The sequence below is a fragment of the Coturnix japonica genome, chromosome 19 (assembly GCF_054131305.1).
Source record: "Coturnix japonica strain WE chromosome 19, WE-NBRP24, whole genome shotgun sequence".
NCBI lineage: Eukaryota > Metazoa > Chordata > Aves > Galliformes > Phasianidae > Coturnix > Coturnix japonica.
This window is the reverse complement of record NC_140681.1, coordinates 938885-961946: the sequence shown is the minus strand read 5'-3', so window position 1 is coordinate 961946 and position 23062 is coordinate 938885. Positions and strand designations below refer to the sequence as shown.

The 23062-nt window shown below is 43.8% G+C and overlaps 1 protein-coding gene and 1 long non-coding RNA gene across 5 annotated transcripts in view; one reads left to right on the top strand and one right to left on the bottom strand.

Moving 5' to 3' along the window:
- The window catches only part of LOC146757743 (ubiquinol-cytochrome-c reductase complex assembly factor 1-like), a 50517-nt gene extending 40129 nt beyond the window's left edge, over positions 1-10388 (bottom strand). For 2 of the 4 annotated variants that reach the window (XM_085519432.1, XM_085519435.1), the window contains exons 1-4: positions 10357-10388; positions 7767-7871; positions 6215-6319; positions 1983-2087 (exon numbers count right to left, since the gene is read on the bottom strand). In XM_085519432.1, the coding sequence (XP_085375558.1) occupies positions 1983-2087; positions 6215-6319; positions 7767-7871; positions 10357-10380 (339 nt within the window). In that variant the 5' untranslated portion in view covers positions 10381-10388. The remainder of the gene's footprint in view (positions 1-1982; positions 2088-6214; positions 6320-7766; positions 7872-10356) is intronic. The other 2 variants (XM_085519434.1, XM_085519436.1) reach the window with 1 other exon arrangement.
- Positions 10389-10436: 48 nt separating this feature from the next.
- On the top strand, positions 10437-22385 carry LOC146757742 (uncharacterized). The gene is made up of 3 exons (XR_014935732.1): positions 10437-11557; positions 11775-11882; positions 21273-22385. It is a non-coding gene; the product is annotated as an uncharacterized LOC146757742 (long non-coding RNA).
- Positions 22386-23062: the final 677 nt, after the last annotated feature.

Sequence of the window (23062 nt, the reverse complement as noted above, 5' to 3'; positions counted from 1 at the left end):
TATTTCTTTTTTTTTTTTTTTGCAGAGCTCTGTCAAAAATGAAGGATTAGAAGCTTTCTCAACAATTGAGTGCATGTCTAAAATTCATGCAGTAAAATAATTTACACCATTTACTGGAGTTGTGAAGGTTTCCATTTTAAAGGAAACACTGCCTGGCCTGGGACTAGAGATCTCCCTTGTGAAAGCCACTGCCCCAGAGCAGGCATTACTAGACATTAAAAACATATTGTAAAGAGCAGTTTCTGCAATCCAGCCTTTAAATTAGGCAAGTAACACAGGAGAAACTGGTGAAATTTAATCATGGAGATTTTGGTGGGTAAAAGAGGTAAAGGGGGAGGGAGAAGAAAGTGGTAAAAAAACAGAAATATTAAGAAACTTCCCTAAGATCTCATAGCACTGGCAAGGCCAAAAATGAACTCAGGTCTCTTGGGCCCTAACCACAAAATAACTCTCTTCAAACCCAAGTGCCCTAGCCAAAAGCAGGCAGTAAAGAGAAGCAATTAAGGAGAACTCTGAATCAACACTTGTAGCTAATGAGAATCTTTATTACAACAATATGTATACAAACACATGGGAGAGAAACTACTCCCTCATGAGGTTTAGCAGCACCTGATAAAAGCAACTGATTTTTAAACAAAATAACTCACCCCCTTAAGATACAATTATCTTTTCTTTCTATTTTCTTTCTGCAGAGCAAGATGCAATAAGCAACTGCTTCATACTGGTCTCAGAAAACTTCCACTCGGCCTTGCAGGTATTCAAAGCACCTGAGAGCCTTTTGACTTTGGTACAGATGGGCTCAGCCCTTCCCAGTCACAGGATCATGACACCTTCTCCTGTAGTTACAGGAGAAGTAGTTACAGCTTTATATCATGTCCTGGTTCAAAGCTAAATTCACAATTTCATCTCTGCCTTTTTCCACTCTGCAGATGGAACTGAAACTGTTCTACAGAACTGCTCTCATTTAATCGCTGTTAACAACAGCTTCAGGGAAAGACCATCTAAAAAACACATAAGATAAGGGTGTTTTGGTGACTTTGCCCCAGGCTATGACTGAAAAGCAACACTAACCACAGTAGTAACACATCTCACTACCATCCATGTGGGAGATCCTCCTGCCACAGAAATACAGAGCACTGAAAGAATTAAAGAAAGCCAACAAAAATAAAAACGTGACAGACATCCAGCAACAGAAACAAGTTAGACTTGGTCCTCTTCAGTCCAGTGGAAAGCTCAGCTAATATGGCATATTTTAGACTATAATGTCACAAGTGAATGGGAGAAAGTGAACATTCACGCCAAAGAAAGAAACATCACCATTAAAAAAAACAATTGAAAACAACTGCTCTTCTTCCCACAGCATATACTTCAGCTATGGAATTCTGGGATATAGGACGCTATGGAAACTATAAGCTTATGAGAGTTTCAAGTGCAACTGTACAAATTTATAGAACAAAAATCCATCAGTGGATACTACAGAAAAATGCTTACACCATCCTGAAATAGACAACTGTTGAAAGGCAGATGAAAGGCAGAGAAGTACATGAGAGAAGTGCCACTGTATGATTTTCCTGTAATCAGATTCTTTCTAGATAACTACTATTGGTCATTTATCAGAGACAAGATGCTGATCTACGTGGACAGTAGCTCTACTGTCTTTAAGTGCGATATCATGTCCCTTGGTGCATCAATGAAGAGGAAGATAGGATTTCAGAAGAAATTTAGGACAGTTTAATGAAGACCCTACAAACCAAATCCAATACCCCTGCTTACATCGATGATGACAACACACCAACTAGGGCAGCTTCCAGCTCTGGATTACCAGACTCCCACATTACAAAGTAATAATATGAGTAATAATTAGAACTGTTCCATAGAAGTACTGCTCCCAACATAAGAAAAAAAGAGTTGGTTATGCATTTTTTTTTCTCCTTAAGAAAGCCAGAAGTATTAAACAACCAAGAAGATGACAAACACTTTACCCATCTGCTGTACTTCAGTGGGCCTGTGAAACCCATCGCTTCTATTATCCTTGTGAAAGGACCCACTTTCTCTTCAGTCTGCACAGAATCTTTCGCAGACAGTTGCTGTAAAATAGAAAGATTATCATATCAGTCTCAGCAATTAGATCTGACAGACCATTTTAGGCAAGCTACAAGCTTCATAAGAGAATCTCAGATTTTCTGGTTACTTTCTTTGTTCAAAAAAACATACACTTTTTTTTCTGCAGAATAGCAACCTGCTTTTTCTTACTTGACATTCCTCTATTTATAAATACAAGCATTCCACTATAAGCTCTGAATGTACAGAAATCTGCTTTCTAAAACAGTGCTCCTATGCTGGATTACCATATTCTTTCTGAATGACTGCCCTTCACTCGAGCAGATAAAATGAGTACATAAATCACAGAAAGAGAGCAAATAAACTGTAAATAAGATAAATTCTGGGTCCTTTCACATGCCCTCTCATTCTCAGAGACAAACTGCATTCTAGAGTAATTACATATTATATAAACCAATCAGCTCCCCTTAAAATTAATGAAGCTACAGGAACTCACTGTTCTAACTGAAAAGCTCCACCAGATTCTTATTTCCATTACAGTTATTTTCAATTTTATTTGCAGGAAATCTAGGTCAGAGAAATATTCAGTCCTCAATGACTTGCAGTGCCTGCAAACACGAAGATAAAGGTTTTACCTACACATCTTAAACAGCAGTAGGCTGATAAGAAACATTGATGGCATTCTGCCTGAAACATCCCAGCAGTACTGAACAACAAAACATAGTTGCTATTTGTAGTCCAGAAACTAATTTCTAATAAATCAAGTATACTTAATTCCAATGAATTTGGTACAAGCATTATGTTATCAAAAAACTAATTTTCACCATTCAAACCAAAACCTACTGCAAGTGAATCTCCTATGTATACTTGAGGAATGCAGCTGTGAACCATTTTCATCTGAGGAAGTTCCCTTACCAAGGAAAGTTAAATTGCTCTGAGCTGATGGAATTCCACAATGCACTTCCTCCTAAGACATGAACATACCAAGAATTTTCTCAGTAGGGAAGCAATTCAGGAACATAAGAACTGACACACATGGCCAGAACGCTCAGACCAGTCCCCCAACTCCAACAAGGCCCAGTTGCAGATACTTGGAAGAGCAACTTGGAAGAGCAGGGAAATACAGTCACATACACTGCAGCTCCCAAGGGTGTACTTGTGCAGCTTTAAAGATTCACCCCTGAACTAGAAATGAATGCACTCATTTATTATTGGAAGCTACAATTCCAGCACCCCAAACAGTTTTTGAACATTTAACCTCCACAGCACACTTGTGGTACACGGATTTCACTGCTTTGATGTGTAAAATCAATTCTCTTGTGCCCCAAACCTTGTGAGTTCACTGAAAGCTCCAAATTCATAAGATGCAGACTGCCATTTCAGTATCTTTCACTAATTTTATAGACCAGTATTACATATATGCCCATCAATTATCAGTCGTTAATTTAAGAAAGCCCTAAAATATCCACTGCACAAACAAGCGGCTTTTCAGATTTCTCATAATTTGTACATTCTCTACAGCTTCCTTAGCACGACTAACTTTTGAAATGACCTGAATGATAAATAAGTATTAAAACACTGACGTATATCCAGCTCAACCCGATATACTACAATAAGAAACTAACTGCAAAGGCGATAAAAACTGTAGCTTTAAGACATAAATCAATCTCCATGGCATACAGAGGGCATTTGAGATAAAATGATTAGTACACATGTACAACTCACAGATGGCTGTTAATGTCTTTACCTCCACTGTGCCTAGATCAATATGAAGAAACTTGCTCAGCACCATTTTATTACCTATCAGTAATAAAGTCAGGCAGTGTCACGCTGCCCAAGACCTCACAGGCCCTTGCTTTGAATACTGGCCACTAAACCTGTTCTCTAATCCACTGCTAACATGTAGAACAGCCACATCTGTAAAAGCACTTTCAAACCTCTGCCACATGTGATAGGACCCAATGAATTATGAGTATGTAAATAAAGATTTAATCCCATCTTTAGTACTTGGCTTTTCAAGATCTTCCCATGCATTATTCTTCTCTGCACTAAAAATGAACCCTAATGTTATGTCATAGAATATCTTCATAAGGCAGGTAGGCAACTAAAGAATACACTCAATGGAAGACTTTAGTCCCAAAGTTGCACTGTCACACCAAGCTCACTATATCAAATTCCACATCAATTAAAATGATACTAAATCCCTAGTGAACCCAAGCACACCAATTCCACAATGTGTCCCCTGGCTACAAATGCATTCTGAAGCCTCCTTTGGTACAGACTTTTCATTATACAGAGGAAATGAAGTTACAAGCCAACACTATCTCGATTCAACTGTTGTTTGCTCATCACAAAAAGCATAAAAGACCAGAGAACAGCCTTCTGCTACAAACTGCCATGACTCTTACTTCATTCAGAAGTCTGACTCAACTAGCTCAGAAAACACAGAAGGGATTTAAGCAGTGAATTCTTTGCTCAGTGTATGGACAGAGATATACAGTCCATTTTGACAATGCTACAACTATAGCTAAATGCAATTGAACAGTCACTTAAGTGCATATAAAAATCAAACAGAAAACAAAACATTCTTGAAATCTCCTTTAAATTTAAACAAGCTCTGAAACAGTGAAAGGCACATACGCCCATTTTTCTTGCTCAAGACACAAAAACTGAGAGCTCAAAACTAAAATTATTTTCTCAGAAAATATAAAAAAAGAAACAATTGGAGCTTCCCCTTAATTCTAAGCCACTTTTCCAACAGGGGTAGCTCATCAAGTTCACATTTCAAAGACAAGTATTTCTCTACTCAAAATAATAAGGTTGCAGTCCGAAAACTTATCTATCTTACCTATTCTGTTTTAAGACACCCCAGGGCTATTTTAATCCAGAAGCTCCCTTATACCTCTCTCTACTTTTATACTGGAAAAGGCTAAATGAGGAATACACCAAAACCAAGGACCCTGCTCCCAACTTGAAGATCTTCACACCACTTCTACTTGTTAGATCTATCATCTTGCCATCCTTTGCTCTCCCACATCTGCCCTTTAAATGGTATTTCTGCAAATGTACGAGGTGTCCCAGGCAGGCACAGCGACGAGGCTATGCCCCAGCCTGGAATCTATTCTTAGCTCAATTCATGATGTAAGTGGTACAAGCCATTTTGTTTGTTTCAGTTTTTGTCTGGAAAAAAAAGTTTGGTTTGCCTCACCAGCTGAAAAACTGAGTAAGTGGCTAATAAAGAACAAAAAAAAAAAAACAAAAAACTTGTAGTTAAGGTGCAAAGAGCAGCCAGTAGTTCAGTTTCACACATCTCCTTGTTCATTTTAACTGCCCATGTCAAAATAAGCAATTCAAATTCCAAACATTTCTAACACCTATACCAGCAAAACACAAAATCAGACAGAGAGTAAAATGGGATCTTTATGCAAGTTTTACCCATAATTCCCTTACTGTGCTTTTCCCTGCCCTCCCTTTTCTTTTGTGAACATTCTGTTTTGCCATTGCCTTCACAATGAAATAGCAAGAGTAGGATCAGGACATTTACTAATTGATAGATGCTGATTCCCTTTGATTACATTCTGGAGGTGATTCATGCTCCAGAAGACTTCTATACTAAGATGAAAGACAATAAATGTAATAGATGCAGACATCACAAATTAACAAAATAATACAGATAACATAAAAAGTATAACAATAATTAGTCGTTATTAATATACAGCATGACAACTTTCAGTTTAGCAGATGGCAAAACTTCTGTTACACATTATCTCCAAGGTAAGGAATCAGGACTCATTCACTGCCAATACGTATGGGCAACTTCTGCATTTCCTTCTCTGAAGGTGAGAAGATAGTATCTGGCATCCATGCCACTAGTAAGTACTCTCCTTAAACTTACCTTCTTTCCTTATTGAGCTTATAATAAGAACATTCATCACAAACAATCCAGCTGTGATTTGACTTTCCTAAGATAGAACTTCATTTTCTGGAAAGCAATTGAGCATTTCTCAAATTATTGGACCTATTATTAATGCTGCTCTAAACCATGTGACATAGATTAATCAGCTACATGTTCTCAAAGCATTTTGTTACCTGTTCCTATCTAATTCTTAGTGTAAAGTGCTCTCCAATAACAAAAACATCAAACTCTTCTAACCTTATTTGTACTGTAAATCAATCTGTTCTGATGCATTTTGGCTCCATTGCCTTCAATCAATCCGCCACAGGCTTTAGGCTGCTGGAACTGACCAGTCTTGCATCTCTAGTAAAAAGGACAGAACAAAGAAAGAAAAGGAAATATTGAACAGATCACTGACTAATGAATACTTAACTCTACAACAATGATCCTTACTTTGCTTCCAAGCCAATTTGGTACAATTCTGAAGAGCTTCATGCTACAAAAAGCACAAACCTATTACTAACTTTCACAAACAAAATGGCTGCCCATGCTTAATGCTCCACACTACGTATTTTTAAGTGTTCTGAAAATGTGCTGATGAATCTATCTGGCAGAACTCAAGAATGACAAGCTACCTGCTTTGATTTCCTCACAATTGCATTCTTTTAACCTTTTAGTAAAGAATAATTCTTCTTGCTGGCCTGGTGGGAAAACAGACCATACTATTTTTATCTGTAACTTTATGGTCCATTCAGTTGCCCTTGTGGCCAAGACTCGAGTAAAACCAATTGCAGAGTAACAGTGATCACTTTAACATCTACATGGCACATGACTTGTGCTACAAAGCTACTATACAATAAGGAATAACATCACATAAAAGCAAGAAGCATCTCCACACAAGAAGTGGGACACACATCTACAGTATCTTCCCAGCTTATCCAGATTAGTGGCCAACTGTCTATGAATAAATTCAGATAAAGTAAATATGCTGTTCTGTTCAGTGTAGTCATTCCCAGACTCCTACTAGAACCAAACAGGTGGCTCAAAGTTAAGTTTAACTTTATCAGTCAACTTGAAAACCACTTATTTCCTTCACTGCCTCCAACACTACTGGTCCAGATGCAACACACAGGAGAAGAGGAGGCTTAACGTCCTCTGGTTTTATTGTATGCAAGAAGAAAACACTCAGACATACCCAAATTTTGCTCCGATAGTCTGCATCTTTTCCCATATGCATTTTTTAATGCATTCTCATATATGGATTTTTAAACTCCAACAATTAGCCACTATTAAGTGATCTTATGGTTAGTTTACTATGGATAGACACATCTGACACTACGAATGCTACTTAAAAACTGTAAGCAGCAAAGCAAAGCATTGCTTTTATTACTGAAACAATATTACTCTGTGTTGCATGGTGCTAGGCAAACATATTATCAATACTAGGAAGCCTAAGGCTGCCATGGTATATATATGCTCTATACAATAAAATGCTGGCAAGTAACTGTAAATGTGGCAAATTTGTAACAGCTGCTTTGGAAAAACTACTTCTACATTTCAAATTTTGCACGTAATCTACTCAAAACACTTTCATATTCTTTCCCACTAAAAGACTACATTGATAGAATGACAACCATGTAATAGAGAGTAGGGGAGCTCACTCATTCAGCAGCAGAAAGCTTTCAAGTTGCCTTGATATTTCAGCAATATATCAACAGTGAAGCAAGGACAGCATTGCTGGAAGTCTCATAAAAACTATTACAGATTTAAATCCCAGTCTTTACGTAGTTAATGAACAGTGATACCCTACCTGGAAAATACCATGAAGCATCCTTCTACACTGGCCTTGGACCATGGCCGTCTGTAATAGTCCACTGCAAGCTGCTATCCATTGAGTTACTTCAACCTGGCAGCTCTGGAACAAGATGAGCAATGAAAAAGAGGATTCTAATAGTCATGAAGAGTTTAACTGTCCTCCCGTTTCCACAGGTTTTAGTTATTTAAACAAAAGCCTCAGATCAAATTCCTAACTTGCGTTTGACAGAAACATAAATTTCGACTATAAAAAAAATCCCTTGCCCTCCAATAAAGTCATGCAACCTGAGTGTGATGGCAGAAGCAGATCAGTCAAAGGAAGCAGGGGGCTGTCCAAATCATAAAGTACACCGTGACATTTATAACTAGAGAATGAATTCAGATATTTATTCCATTGACCGAATGATCTCTAAAATGCACTCAAGCACTCAGATTTTATGCATCTTTGTCATACTCTGACACTGCATTTTAGTACTACAAAACACATATATTGTCCCAGCAAATTTCAACAAGAAAAAGATTCTTTAATAGGAATTAGAGGCAATATAGAAAAAAAGGTTATCTTTGCACCTTTCATTTATTTGTTATACTCAAGCTAATATAATACTTGTCTCCTTCATAAAAAGGGGATAAAAAGAGACATTTATCATTAAAAACATACAGAAATAAGGGAAAACAGTGTCTTAAGGGATCTTCCCTAAGCCATTTATCACTATTTGCAGACCACCTTCCATTTAAACCACAAATTCTGCTCTTTATTTACAATATGTCTGAAAGAAAACATGCCTAGTCTAAATCAAATGGAGTTACTCCATGGTAGCCAACAGCCAGCTGTCCGATCAAGATCCAGGTGAAAGAAAATATCTTTGGCCTTCTAAACCCTTTCTGGCAACTCTTAAGAAAGCCATAGGTAGCAGACAAACAATATCAGAATCTATTCTTAGGTAGAGAACTGTTTTACTACAACAGAACTGTTAACGGAAACGTTCAGAAAATATTCTGGATTGCATTATTCAAGGATTGCCTGAGAAAGCATGAATATTAGAAGAAAACAAAACTGTCCCTTCTTATTTTCAGTACAAAGAAGAAATATTTGCAGGCTGAAGATTTGCTTTTATTTGATTAGGCAACCATTAAATCCTACTGCAAAAGATGATAGCGTGAAACACCATGGGTCAGCAATCACGATATCACAAAGCTTGGGCAGAACTACATTGCCTGCTGCTAGAAATCCTCTGCCTCCTATCTGTGTCTGTGTACCTTTACCACTTCCTACAGCTCCTGTGTTTCTCTAATCATAAAGCAAGGTGCTTCAGACCACAAAAATAGCAGACAACTACATCTTGACCAAAGAGAATTCCTTCCAACTAGGAAAAAAAACTCAAGCAGCTTCCTCTGCAAAAATAACTGCAAAAATAGGAATACCAGAAGCAGATGAGATAGGAGCATGGGGATAGGAAGGCTAGGAGACAAACATACACCTTTTGCAAGGAGCTTTTCATTGAAACTGGCACCCTGAAATACAGCTCCAGAGACAGCTGAACCCTCAGTGACTCACTGCTTCCCAACCCTCTGCTCCACTCCCACCTGGCTTCCCCCTCCCTTTTTGCTAGCAATTGCCTCTTCAGCTCATTAAAACAGCAGGAAACTAACTTTACACTGCCCCAGTTCTGCTGCTTTGGCATTAGTGCACAGAGGCCAAAAAAAAATGCTGGGGCACGCAGAGGTATGTGACAGCACAGTGCTGCAGGCGTGGACAGAGCACAGCCAATGAAGCAGGAAACAGGAGCTCAGCTCACTGTATTCCAGTCGCTCTCGGGCAGATTTGCTCTCAGCTGTTGTCAGCTGGAGGACTGGAAGGGTTCACCATTGTGAAACGAGACATCAGATCCAGAAACGAGGTGAATTAATTTCACAAGTGGATACTGTTCTGTGCCTACAGGCCTTGCATTTCTGTCACCAGCCTCGTCTCCATCTGACAGCATCGGCCATCCCAGTGTTTGTGCTGTGGCACAAATCAGCTCCAGACACCGAACTCCTTTTGCAGGCCCTCTGCTGACATCTGGCAACGTGCTGCAGGGGCTTCAAAAGCCGACAGACAAAAAGCACTCAAATGAATGAGAAAAAACAAAGGAGTGGAGTGAGAGGGAACCCATCCCCAAGGGAAAGCAATTACTGCCACCTGAGGCAAAACCTGGAACCCCACACGGTCACCTGCCAACACCTCCAACAGGGACAGAGTCGATAGGAACGCACAGCCCGGCACAGCCCCACGGGCAGAGAAAGGAAACTGAAGCGCAAGGCCCGAGCCGGGAACATTCAGGTCCGGCACCGCTGCTGTGCGAGCGCACGGCCCGGAGGAAGATCGGAGCCGGCCCGTGTCCTTCTCCCGGGGAGCGCCCCACAGCACCGCGTGCGGGGCTCTCAGCGAGGCAGCCTCCACCTCAGGCACCCGCTAAGCTCGGGACAGGGCGGCGGGCGAACCACCGGGACCGGGGGGACAGACCCAGCCGGGCCGAGCCGAGCCGGGCCGGGCCGCACCAACACCGCACGTTCTCTCGGCGGCACCACCCGCCGCCACTCACCGCGGCTCGCGCCAGCGCCGCCATCCCTCCTCACGCCGTTTCCGGCGCAGCGGCCCCGCCCCTTCCGCCCCGAGGGCCGCGCAGGCGCAGTGCAGCACGGAGAGGGGCGCGGGTGTCGCCTCAGGTTGGGCGGGGTGGAGCCGGGCTGGATTCGGGGCTGGTTCGAAGGGTCGAGGTGGTCGGGCCGTGCCGGCACCGCTCCGTCAGGCCGCTCTGCTACAAAGCCCGACCCGTCATGGTGATGGCGGCCGCTTTATCTCGTCTGCACGGCGCAGGGCAGCAGGAGTTTTCTCTGCCTGAGCGCAGGGCCCCGCCCGCTCCCCCTGCTGCCACCGGGGCTGCAGTGCTGGGCAGCTGCTTGTGCCGGGCTTCATCTGCACCACATCCACGGCACCTCACAAACGTGCTGGTGCTGGGAGGCTGCTGCACATGTGAGCGACAGCAGCTGGGGAGGACGGAGACTGCACTTCTTACGCTGGCTTGAAGGGCTTGGGGAGCTATAATATTCTCCCCTCTTTCCCCACCTATTTATGGGGACGGCAGCTTCTCCAGAGGGCAGTAGAAGCTGTTTTAATGGCCCTGGAACTCCACAGTAGTCTTTAGAATTCTTTCACGTGTCCCTAAATGTCAGCTCTCACGGGGCCAATGGAGACACCTGCTTGGGCTTCCTTTCGCAGATGTCCCAGATCCCCACATGCGCAGCCAGTGCTTTCTGGCACGTCCTGGCTCACTGCAGCTCGCTGTCAAAATAGTTCTAACTATCTGACAACGTGTTTATTGAACAAGTTGTTCTGATGCGGTGCTGGATATTGAGCAACATGGTGGGCTGTAGATCTCTCTCAGGGATGCACTCCTATTTCATTTGGCTCTTGTGCCTGTTGCCAGTTCTAGGGAGGAAGGTCAGAGCTGAGTTCTACTTCTTTTTGTTTGCCTTGCTGTCCTCTGTGTGTTCAACTCATAGCAATGTTGAATACCATTCATAACAGCCTTTTTTGTGTATGTGTGGGGGGGAGGCAACAGAGGGAACCACATACCCATTTCTGAAGCCTCCTTTTTGCCATGAGTGAGTTAGAGTCACTGAAAGTGGTGAAGATCAAGAATCCCTTTGCCGTATAATTGTCCAGTGAAAAGGCTTCCCATCATTGGCAGAGGAGTCTCAGTGCTGTGCAGTGGTCTGTCCAACGCAGCAGATACTTCCCAGGTAGGAGCTGTGGGTCAGAAATACACTGAATGCCAGTTCCTGATACCAGCCTAGGTTTCTTCCAGTCTCAACTAATAATGCACAGAGAATTTTAACACATTTCAGTAGTAGAAAATTAGTGCCCTAACCTAAGATTCCTCTATCTTTCTTTTCTGCTATTTTGTTTTCCAATTTCATGGCAATCTAACCAAACTTTTTTGTCTCATGCACCCAACAGCATACCAGACTGAATCCAAAGGGACTGGTGAAGGGTGAAGACAGAACTGTTGGTGGTGGATTTGAATTTCAATGTCAACTCATGGAGGATTTCTCACTCTGAACACTGGTAATCTGCTCCTTTTTATGTTTTATGCAATTTTTGTTACCCTCAAGTTCCTACCATTCATCTCTGTTTGGTGGGTGGTTCCACAACTGCATGAGTCTTATCTGCCATAGTGAGTCTTCAGCATGTTGCTTCTTCTGGGTGAGCATCGAAAAGTCCCACCAGCAGAGCAGCAAAGTTCCCATCTGAGCGCTGGTCCTTGTTCATCCAAGGTCATTAACAATGGTCCAACATGTGCTGGCAGCTGGGTGAGTGAATAGTAAAGAAGACTGTGTTTAGAGGAGAACAGAGGCCTAAGAAGGAGAGTGAAAAATTGCAGAATCTTCCAAACAGATGATACTGGTTATTTTCAAAGTGTGACCAATAAGGGGCTTGGGACTGCGGTGTGCTAAAGGCAGAGAAGCAGGCTGCAGAAAGCAAGAAAAAAATGGAGAGTTGACCCTTCACCATCTGCCCACAGTCTGCTCTTTGCCACTGGTGGTGGCAAAAGCCTGGTGACAGCAGGAATGGTTGCTCCTTTACTCTAATGCTTGGAAATGTGCTGGGCAGTCCGACATGCTGCATGCATTCAGATGCGTGCAGTGGTGATCCACATGTGTCAGGGTAGAGCTGGAAGAGGCCTCTCTTTGCTCCTGCAAGTCTGGCTCAATGGTGCCTATCTTTAATGCAACAAAAAAGATAAAAGACCAAAAGGTTCTTCTGGCTGTACTAGGAACTGGCTTTCATCAAAAGAATGCAGATGCCAATGAGCTGGTTGAAGAAGCAAGACCACTGAAAATTGCCTTTTTTGTTGTTTTTACTAGGATTAATTTTCTATGAACTTATCTACCTTAACCAGCCCTCCTCAGCATCAGAGGAATGCCAGGAATGAATGGCTGGGGACAGGGTGGGGAGAGCAGACTGGTTGTTCTGGCAGCAGCCTGCTATTCTGTCAGCTTTGCTGTGTTGTCAAACCATCCCAACTGCTGCTGCTGTCAGTCCTTCTGCTTAGGCAGTGACAGTGATTCCTTTCCTTCAAGTAACAAAGGGGAAAGCTCTCTTTCCCCAAGAGGCCATTTTGAGAGGCCAGGATGCTTGAACCACTCTTGATGACGTCTTGCACTGGTATGTTACACCAGAATCCAGGCAGGCCCAGGAATCTATCTCAGACCCTGGTGGATCATTATAGTCCAGATACAGAGAACAACTAAAACATTTGCTGAAGCTGTGCAGAAGACACTGTGTTGAGGGCTGCTTTGTGCTCACTTTAGGATTAACTGATTCTGGAGAAGCATAAGGTTTTCTAGAGCACATGACACTTAAGTCAAAGCTGGTGTTGCGTTGGTTAGCAAGGCTTCATTTTGACAAGTTGACTATTGTGCAGAAAAGGAAGGACGATGTAATTCTAGCCTATTAGTTAAGGCCTCAGTCCAGCAAGCATCAACACACAAAGAGCAAGGGTGAAGCTTATGCTGAGAAAAACTTACGGAGAAAAAATCTGCATCCTCCTGCCGTCAAAGTAGTGAAGTCAGAATGAGAATCCAATGTACCAACAAGGTGCTGTGATTTCACAGCCCAGAAGCAGGAGGGAGCATGGTTATAGTTACAAGCATATAGGAACTTCTTCAATGCTAAGGTGCTACACTGAAACAGCCCTTTGAAACAACTCACAGAGGCAAGTTGTGCCTAACAGTTGTTCTTAACAATTTCAGTTTGGTTTAGTCCATGTAAGTCACTGTAGGGATTTCAAGAAACGTTCAGATGTTGTTCTGAGGGACTTGGGTTAGTGGGGAAATATTGATGGTAGGTGGATGGTTGGATTGAATGATCTTGGAGGTCTGTTCCACCGTTGGTGATTCTATGATAATTCTGTGATTAAACTTGCTGCTGTATACATCCACTATCAGGTGGATTCTACTATTCTGACTTAGCTGTCAAAGTGCACGTAGTCCATTTGCAGAATATGTAAGAAGAGTTGCAAGGGAGGAATATTTGACTGTTATCAATTGGGAGTCTCAGACATCTGTTAATTAAATATTTGTCAGAACAGAAACTGACTTTCTGATTCAGGGAACTGATAATTAATCATATAAAATGTGGCAAGAAAGACTGGAGGAAGGGCAAAGGCCTCTCCAGCATAATGTGGTAACTTCACACTGATGGGCATTAAATGGGAATTAGATGGGCAAAACACACTCAACTTAGGGGAGATTGATGTAGTTTATTGGCTATTGGTAACAGGCATGAATAGTGAGAACTAAAAGCATACTTGAAACACACTGGTCCCATCCACCTCTCCTACCTCCTTCCCCAGAGCTGCACAGGGGAATGGAAGATGAAAGCTGTGGTCGGTCCCTGCCGCTCCCTCATTCCTCACTCCCTTCCCTTGCTCCCGGTGTGTCCCTCCCATGGATGTCATCCTTCCCAATCTGAGCCAGGTGGGCTTCCCGCAGGCTGCAGCTCTCCAAGCACGACTCCATTGTGGGTTCTTCTTGGAGCTGGGTGGAGCTGGCTCTCCTCTAACAGAGGGCAGCTGCTGGACTCTGCTCACAGGGACTCTATTTTACCTAATAATTCTGAGCTCAGAATGCCACCTTGTCTAAACTGAGTATTTATCTAGCCCAAAACTTCCATTTGGAGGAACTGTCATTTTTAGATGAAGTGTTTCAGGCCTGCTATGATGCTTAGGTGATTTACTAGTTTTAAAATGTTTGCTCTTGCTTGGGTGTGCTAGGCTCTAACTTTGATTCCAGGTTGTTATGTTATTCCTTGGTTGGCGTAATTAATTACAAACATTTGCAAATCCTATAGGTATGTAGCTAAAAAGACCACTTAAACCATCCTCCACTTCCAAGGCAGTACTAAATATTCTTAGATCTCTCTGATGCGTGTTTCTTTTACGTTCACCTAAAAATTGCAATAGAGGGATTCCCCATTTCCATATGAAACTCATTCCACTCTCCCACTGTGAACATTTTTTTTATACTCACCATAAAGATGCTCAGTGTGAGCCCTGTTCTTCTCCCTTTGATGTGCAGTTCTAAAGGTGTTAGGTAAGAGTACAGCTTGGCATTAGTAAATGGGCTTCAGGCTCTTTGCTGTCAGAAGCTCTGTAGAGACGTGGAGAAGCTCTTGGTTGGCTGTTCTGGAGATAAGACTTCTTAGTGCAGCTTTGCAAGTTGGCTTTTCTTCACCCTACTGGTGGGTGCACACAAAGTTTAAGTTCTTTACCAATTTAATTTTAAGTTCTTTACTCAGAGAGCAGTGAGGTGCTGGAACAGCTGCCCAGAGAGGCTGTGGATGCTCCATCCCTGGAGGTGTTCAAGGTCAGGCTGGATAGGGCTCTGGGCAGCCTGGGCTGGTATTAGATGTGGAGGTTGGTGGTCCTGCCTGTGGTGGGGGGGTTGGAGCTCCATGAACCTTGAGGTCCCTTCTAACCTGAGCCATTCTGTAATTCTATGATTTTCTCAAAGAACTAAGTCAACTTTTTAAACTGTTATTATTTTATTTTTTAAACGGGTCATTACAGTGCCTTTAAGAAAGACAAGCAGGTCTGTCAAAAGTACACAATGCAATACAATATGGCAACACAGCAATCCAGGTCCTACATGGCCTCTGCTTTGCAGAATGCCTGTGTCTTTCAGTGAGCAGTGCAGTGTTGAAAGGGCAAAGGGGCTGCACTTGGGAACTGAGCATGCTGGGCATTACCTGATTTGTTAAACTGGAATTCCCCAGGCCAAATCTTTACTGAATTCTCCACTTTTTAGATTTAAGAATCAAGCCCCTCCATGACCACCTCTGCTATTTTTTACTTGTTACATTTTCCCCTCTCTAGCAGAGATGATTTTCTATGCCAGCCACTCTGCAGTCAGACCTTCTGGCAGGTAACAACCTTTCTCTCTTTATTTCTTTGGATTTCTGTCCACTTCCAAAAGACCCCACAGTCTTTCCACATACTGCACACAGCTCCTTTGGCTATTGAGGCCTTGGGACTGCATGTGCATTTACCTATCCTAAGCTAGCACAGTTGTCATTATTACAAAGGCAAGAAATAACATATAGCTTTTAAACAAAGGCATTTGAAAATATTGTAACATTTCTGTCCTCCTAATTTCCTGTTAGCATCTGATTTTATTTCAGACATTTTCACAGAACATGCTTTTTTCCTATTTCACTGGTCCTTTTTATGCAGGCATGTATTTCAGTCCTTTAAAAAGTAATTGCACAGCTAAATCAACCTTTTCATAGTAGCACAAGCTTTGTGACAGCTTCTTCAGTTTGTCTCCTCTTGATCTTATGAAGAATCAAAGCCAACCTAAGGCAATAATTGTCCCAGCATTTCCAGGGGAGAGCTCCTTGATTCCGAAAAGCAAACATAGCTCAGCCTGGGGCAAAAGTACAGATTTCTTTCTCTAATCAGATTAGAGTTCCTATCTTAACCGTGTGTTCCTTCTGCCACAGAGGGAAAGCTGAAGAAAATCTAATGAACATATGGAGAAACAGGATCTCTCCATGCTATCTGGAGCAAGTGGGGATGGGGTCCTTCAGATAACAGGAGGGAATACAGTCTGTATGGATGGATATTGCAGGGCACCCTGGAGATCATGATAAAGAGAAACCTAATTGCAAAAACTCAGCTCAGGTCCAGCAGATCTTATTAACTCTGGTTCAGTGCCAACACTACGAGACTGCCAGCTGGCCCCTCAGCTATTTGACTGTCTTTGCAGCATACTTTCCCAGTGCTCCAGGTTCTGAAAGGGCCTTGTATGTACCAACGGAGCCAGTGCAGGTCTGGCACTGCTTCCTGTCTAATATGCCCTTTAAGGAGTTGGAGCACAAATCAGTGATAACAGGCCCTTGGAGCCTTGGTGTATGTGGACTGACTTCTTCCAGAGCTCGCTTGGATGTCTCTGTGCTGCTCTTCCCAGAACTCCCAGTCCCAGAAATGAAGCGAGGGGCCATTTGACGCAGCATGGGAAAACCCAGGTTCTGCTGGGTTTTGAGCTCAGGCTCTGTGCTGAAAGCAGCATTTCTAGAGCTGAACTGATGATTGATAATGGGGCTGTCAAACTTTGCTTTCAGAGAATCTTTCTCCTTTGCATACTGTGTATACTGGATGTTTTGAAACCCAGTCCACCTTTGAGATGACATTACCTGCTGAAAAAGGAATTGTAATGGAAGTTAATTATGTTATTAGCAACATAAAGATGCTTAGTCCTCTCCACAAGGCTGAATACTCAGCTTAGATTGTCACTGTAAACACACTGGCCACCGCTGCTTCCCAGGCTAAACGGTATTTTAAAGATACAGAGAGTGAATTTTTCAGTGTAAGTACAATCCTTCCAACGCCCAATGGAACTTGCAAGGTTTGGAAAGGAGGGAGATCCGTTCCCTGACCTGGAATTCCTTGGCCAGGGGTGCAAAGTGGTCCTTGCAGGAGGTTCTGAAGAAGGGGCTCCCCCTGTCCTGCACCAGCCCTTGCTGGAGGACATGCAGATGTGGCACAGAGCAGGATCCTCGCTGCTGCCCTCCCTGTGCTTGGCAAAGCCTTGTGAGCAAAGTCTGAACTCCATGACTGAGCTGTTCAGGGGAAGTCAAAGTTGGACCTGATAACTTTTTCCAAGCGTATATATCCTGGTGGCTGCTGCTACTGTTAAATATGATAAACTCCTATTTGTTCTCTTTAGCTTGCTGTCAGCAGTCACTGTTTGCTGGGGCAAGCCCAGGACATTTCCCTCCCCACCTGTCAAGCTTGGAGTGTGCTTTGGCACCCTGCCATTGCAGAGCCTCAACGACTTGAGCAGACAGCTTCAGGAACAAGACATCCCAGTACTTAAGCCACCTCTGCTTCATGAGCTTTTCTTCCCATCTGTATGCTTTCTGAAGAAGAAAATGTTTGCTGGTCAGTGAGGTTTTCCACATGCGCCTCCTTCAGCTTTCCATTACCACTAGGAGGTTATGTGGGGTGCAGTGCCATACACTGTACTGCACTATATGCAGAGGTGTTCAGACTTAATTTATTCCCTTCTCCTGGATAAAGATTATTGCAGCTGTGTGTTTTGGAAAACTATCAATGAAGGGAGTTCAGCTCATACAACACACTTTCAATAGGGTACTGTACTCTATATTTCCAGGTTCTGTTTTAATTACACTTGCATATTACCTTAGAGGAAGCTGAAATCTGGAAAATGTTTTCTCATATACCATGTCTTAAACCTTCCTGACCTTCTGTTTTATACCAAGCACATTTATGCTTGTGATCAAAACCATATAATATGGGGAAAGGCTTGGCTATCCGGGGTAATCTATCAGGGGCGTGCTGTCAGTCCCCCCTAGCAAAGACTGAGCAGTTTTCACCAAGAAACACCCCCACCATCCAGCAATAAGTCCCTCCTCCCCCCTTCACACAGCTCCCAACAAGAGCTACAGGAGTGGGCCAGGTTGGGAGCAGGGCAGCAAGCAGCCTTCCCCTGCAGTGGCTGGGGCTCCTGCTGCTCTGAAGCATCCTGGAGGGACGAAGCAATGGGATGGCTCACATAGCATCAGTGTTTTCCCCATATTGCAATAGGAATATTAGTGCCTCCTGCCACTGCTGGGTTGGGGAAGTGGGCAGCATCCTTATTGCCAGCACTGTTGGCCACTGTGCCAAACACAGCCTGAGATGCCCAGCACTGAAATCTCCTTGTGACAGTCAGCATTCTCCAGGGAGAGCACAAGGAGCCTGTGAGCACTGTTGACCAGCTAACAAAACCTGTACTTATCACATCCCCGTTCCAGAGCAGCTTTCATGTCACCTTCAGATCCATGCCAACGGGAGAGCAGCTTGATCTTCACATCTCTACATGTCTGGAGAGTGTCCCATGACAAAGGGGTTTAGCAGATACATGTTTGCAGGAGTGGATCTGTCAGTCCTCTGCTCAGGGCTTGGTCAGCATTTGGGAAGCACAGACTGCTGTCTTTAATCCCTTGCTGAAGAGCTTTCTCCCCCTGGCAGCCTGGGAAGGTGTGGAGATATGCTGCCAGGCACCGGTCTGCTCCTGGGGCTGCTGCTGACACAGCTCGTGAGCTGGTGCCTTGTCTCAGCACCTCGTCCTAAAAAACAAGGCAACTTTTACTTCTAACAGGAATAAAATAAGTCTTGTCAGACAGAAACCTTTTTGTGGTACTAAGCTGCTCTTAAACTCGTCTGTAAACAAGGATTTTCAACTGTGAAGCAAGAACTTATGAGATGGAAAGTTTTTCATCTGCAGGGGACGAGTGGTGTTGGTCATAGTGGAAGGCTGAATTTGGGCTCCTGACGAAAGGGAAAGCTGAACCCCAGACTATAGTGAAGGTCACAATCCAGTAAAGGTACAGAAGTAGTATTGTCTCCATGCCATTGATGAGACTGTCACTGTTAACCCAAAGTTAAATGAGAGCTGGCGCTCAATGCTGCAGGTAATATTTGGAGCAATGGAAAAGACATCTAAAGAAAAAAAAAATACTAAAACCCAAGAACCTGGTAAGGAAGGTATGCAGCACAGCAAAAGCATGACCAAGTTGATTTATGTTCTCCATAGAAAAGAGAAGAGAAAAATTCATCGTGATCTGTATAGGTAGAACAATGCCATTGGGAATAAGTTTTTCAGCATAGCAGACAAAGAAGCCAATTCACCGAGTCCAAGTGGAAACTGGACAGTAGGTAGAAATAAGCTGCTTATTAAAAAAATGAAGTGCTAATATTCACAGAATTAGCTCAGAGCTGACTGTGGTGAGCTTTTTAAAACTTCTGGTCTTTAAATCAATCCTGGATCTCTCTTTCCAAATATGTAATACCCAGCTATTATGTAGTATCATTTAATTCCAAGGAACTTTAAAAATAGACTTCCTTTTAAAAACAAATTGGTGGGAAAAGAGATCCCACATCAGAAAGTTGTGCTTCTGTAGCAGGGCAGTGGCCAAGGCAAGTCCTGCCCAATGGCTCCAGCCAGGAGGTCCTGCAGTATGAGTTCCCTGGAAGCTGTGAGCTCCACTGAGAACACGAGAATGGTTTTTGCCGGGTGAGACTGTGGGGGCACCTTGCCTGTCTCCAGTGGGTGATGGGTCCCTAAAGGCAATGAGGACAGAAGGAATGCAGAGTGGTGTTTTCCTATCACAGCTCCTCAGCTTCCAGCTGCCATGGCTCAGGAAGTCATGGGGGCCTTGTGCCCACCAGCTTTCATGGAGCTTTCTTCCGTGAACTTGTGCAGTCAGGTATTTTTTAACATATGGAGATGTTTAACATCCAGGCAGTGCATGGTCAGGAGCTGTACCTCTGGGCCACGCTGTAGGAATCAGTACGTCTGTTTCAACGCTGTCCAGAACTGGTGTCATTTAGGGCACTGTGGTTCTCATTTGAGAGCAGACTTGCTCCCCATCCACATTCTTAGCCCTCATCACCTTTCCTTCTTGCCCCAGCCACCTCTCGGAAGAGCTCCGGTCTATCTAATTACTCCTTGCACAGAAGCTGTTTCATACTTGCAATCCTTATTGCCTTTTTCCAGCCCTGCCATATCACAGTGTTCAAGGGCCATGTCAATCCCTGGAGCACCTGCACATTGTTTTCCCATTTGTTCCCTGTTTCTCTCCCAGCCCTTGCTGCAGTTGTGTTGCTGCCTTGATGGCTGTGAAAGCTGAGATGGCATTTTCAGTGGAGTCCCCAGGTAAAATTATATACCTGGGGTGTGCGGCTCGTCTGGCAAAATGATCTTAATTGTCCGTCCTGTCCTCATCGCCGATGAATTAAACCAGCACCCTTTGGTCACATCGTAAGATTCAGTCAGTACCAACAGTCCCATAATTTGCCTGTAACTGCCAGGTCAACACAGCGACCCTTTATAGTACTGAGTTGAATTCCTTTTCTCCAGAGCCTCCCAAACCTCTGGAATTTCCCCAGAATTCCAGGATTTATTAAAAATCAGTGGGCTTAATGGTGGAGGTGAAATGTTCTAAAACTTGGACTGCGCCAGCACGGGCTCCTCATCACTTTCTTATCTTACTGGCATGGGGAATATTTCATTACTATTGCAAGAAGTGAATTATTTCATATGGCTTTTTCTCTGACCAAAATACTACAATGCTTTGAGAGAAAGGTGGCTGTGCTGCACTTATATTTTGAGATGAACAGCAGGTCATTTTTCTTAGCACTCCGAATCTGTTTGTAAAGTTTGCATACCTCAGAAAAACTCCCGACAGCCTCTGACATCTTCTGGAACTTATTGATCGGATAATAATCACGCGATATTCCACTGGAAAAAAGGAATACACTTGTCCCATTTCCATAAATGAGAATGCCTGGACAGCCTCTGTCTCGGCCGTGTCCAGGCAGCTGCTCCATTCCCTCTTGCAGGGTGAGGGGTCTGCAGTCCCCACTCCTCTGCTTGTGTCTCCCAACAGCTCCAAACACCGAAGGGAAGGGATCCAGCCCTGGCCCACAGGAACCTGACCTCGGTGAGGGGAAGCTCTGAGCCTGGATCCTCTTTGCAGCCCATAGCTCAGCACTTGGATGTTTCATGTCTTGCGTCAGACTCTCCCATTTGAGCTGACTGTGGAGCCACTTCAGTGCTCAGCATCAGCTAGAGCCAAGGGTGCAGTGGAAAACACCAAGAAAACCAAAGTAAGGGCACTTCAGGTGACCACCCAGAGCCTCATGATTGGTCTTTCTGATGTTAGACTGCATAGGGCTTAGGGAAGACAGACCACCTGCCTGCAGCCCAGCAGTGGAACTCATCATCCACCTGAATGCCTCATAAATGAAAGTGCTTCCTAGCACAGACTCAGGTTTCCCAGCAGTGCTCTGGATGCTCTTCAGCAGCGCACACAGTGGCAGTCAGTCCTGACTGAAGTGACCGCTGCCCTGACTGTGCAGTGCTGCTGGCAGGAGCTGTGTGGTTCTGCTGGGTTTCAGCAGCCTGCTCCTGCTCTGAGCCTTCAGCATCTTCCAGCCCACTGAGAGCCACTGGCCAATGTACAGAGGAAAGGAGAACTGCTCACACCAAGCCCTCAGAAGAGAAGCTTTTTTCACTGCTTGGCATGTGGGCTGTCCTGTTCCCACCAGCAGCAGCACTGCCACCCAACCCAGCTCTTGTTCTGTTTGGATGTACAAGTGCTCCCACCCTGCACTCAGTCCACCTTTGCTCCTCCAACCATCATGCCAGCTCTCCGCAGCCCTTCTTCCCACTCCAGGTTCACTTTTGTGCTTCTTCAGAGCACCTCCTCCTGCATGTGCTTCTCCCCATGCTACCCCTCTCCCTTTTGTCTGGGCTCCTGGCGTCTGATCACCAACGAGATGAGATCTGCTGCCTCAAGTCTGTGAGCACTGCTGCAGCTTTGCAGAGAAGAGAGCTCTGGTGAAGACACACAGCCCTTCTCTTCGGGTCTGTGCAGGACCCAAGCTGCCTTTCTCTTTCAGCATTTCTGGAGGAAGATGAATGTCTCGAAGCCATGTGCACAAGCACAAAACAAGTTTTGGCTGTGGTTATTTTTTCAATAAATGCTATTTCTGACTATTATCAGCAATAAATGGCATCTTGTCAAAAGCAGGCAGGCAGTACCCGAATGTGCAGAAGTACTGCATTCATTTTAACAGCACGATGGGCAGAGGCTGTGCAGCCCTGATTCCTGAATGGCAAAGCCCGGCATAAGGTGCTGCTCTGGGGCTCCCAGAGATTCCCATCACAAAGCTCATCTCCCATCCGCCATCAGAGCCAGCCAAGTGCTCACTGCGCATGGAGTCCTTTCTCCGGGCAGCTGTGCCCTTGGAGAGGGCAGCGGGGAAAGCAGAGTCTGGTTGCGATACTTCAGCTAATACAATCATTGCAGAAAACCAGAACGAATTCTGCAGGAAAATATATAGTAACATGAGGACATCAGCAAGCATGGGATGGCAACAGATGGGCTCTTTGAGCACTCAGCTAAGCGTATTCATCGCACTGCATTTATTGCTCTTCAAAGAATGCTGAGATTTCCTTCTTCATTAAGTTTGTTGAGAAGCAATGAAAGCTCATGCGATTTTATTTTTAAGTATTGTTTTACTACCCAACAGCAACAGCAGATTCATAAAATGACACGTGATTGACCAGGACCATGGAGAAAAAAACTGTGTTCTTGGTACATTCTTATTAGTCTTGGCTAAGATGTTATAAAAGCAGTATCTTTTAACACCTTTTATTATACAAGGGTCAGGG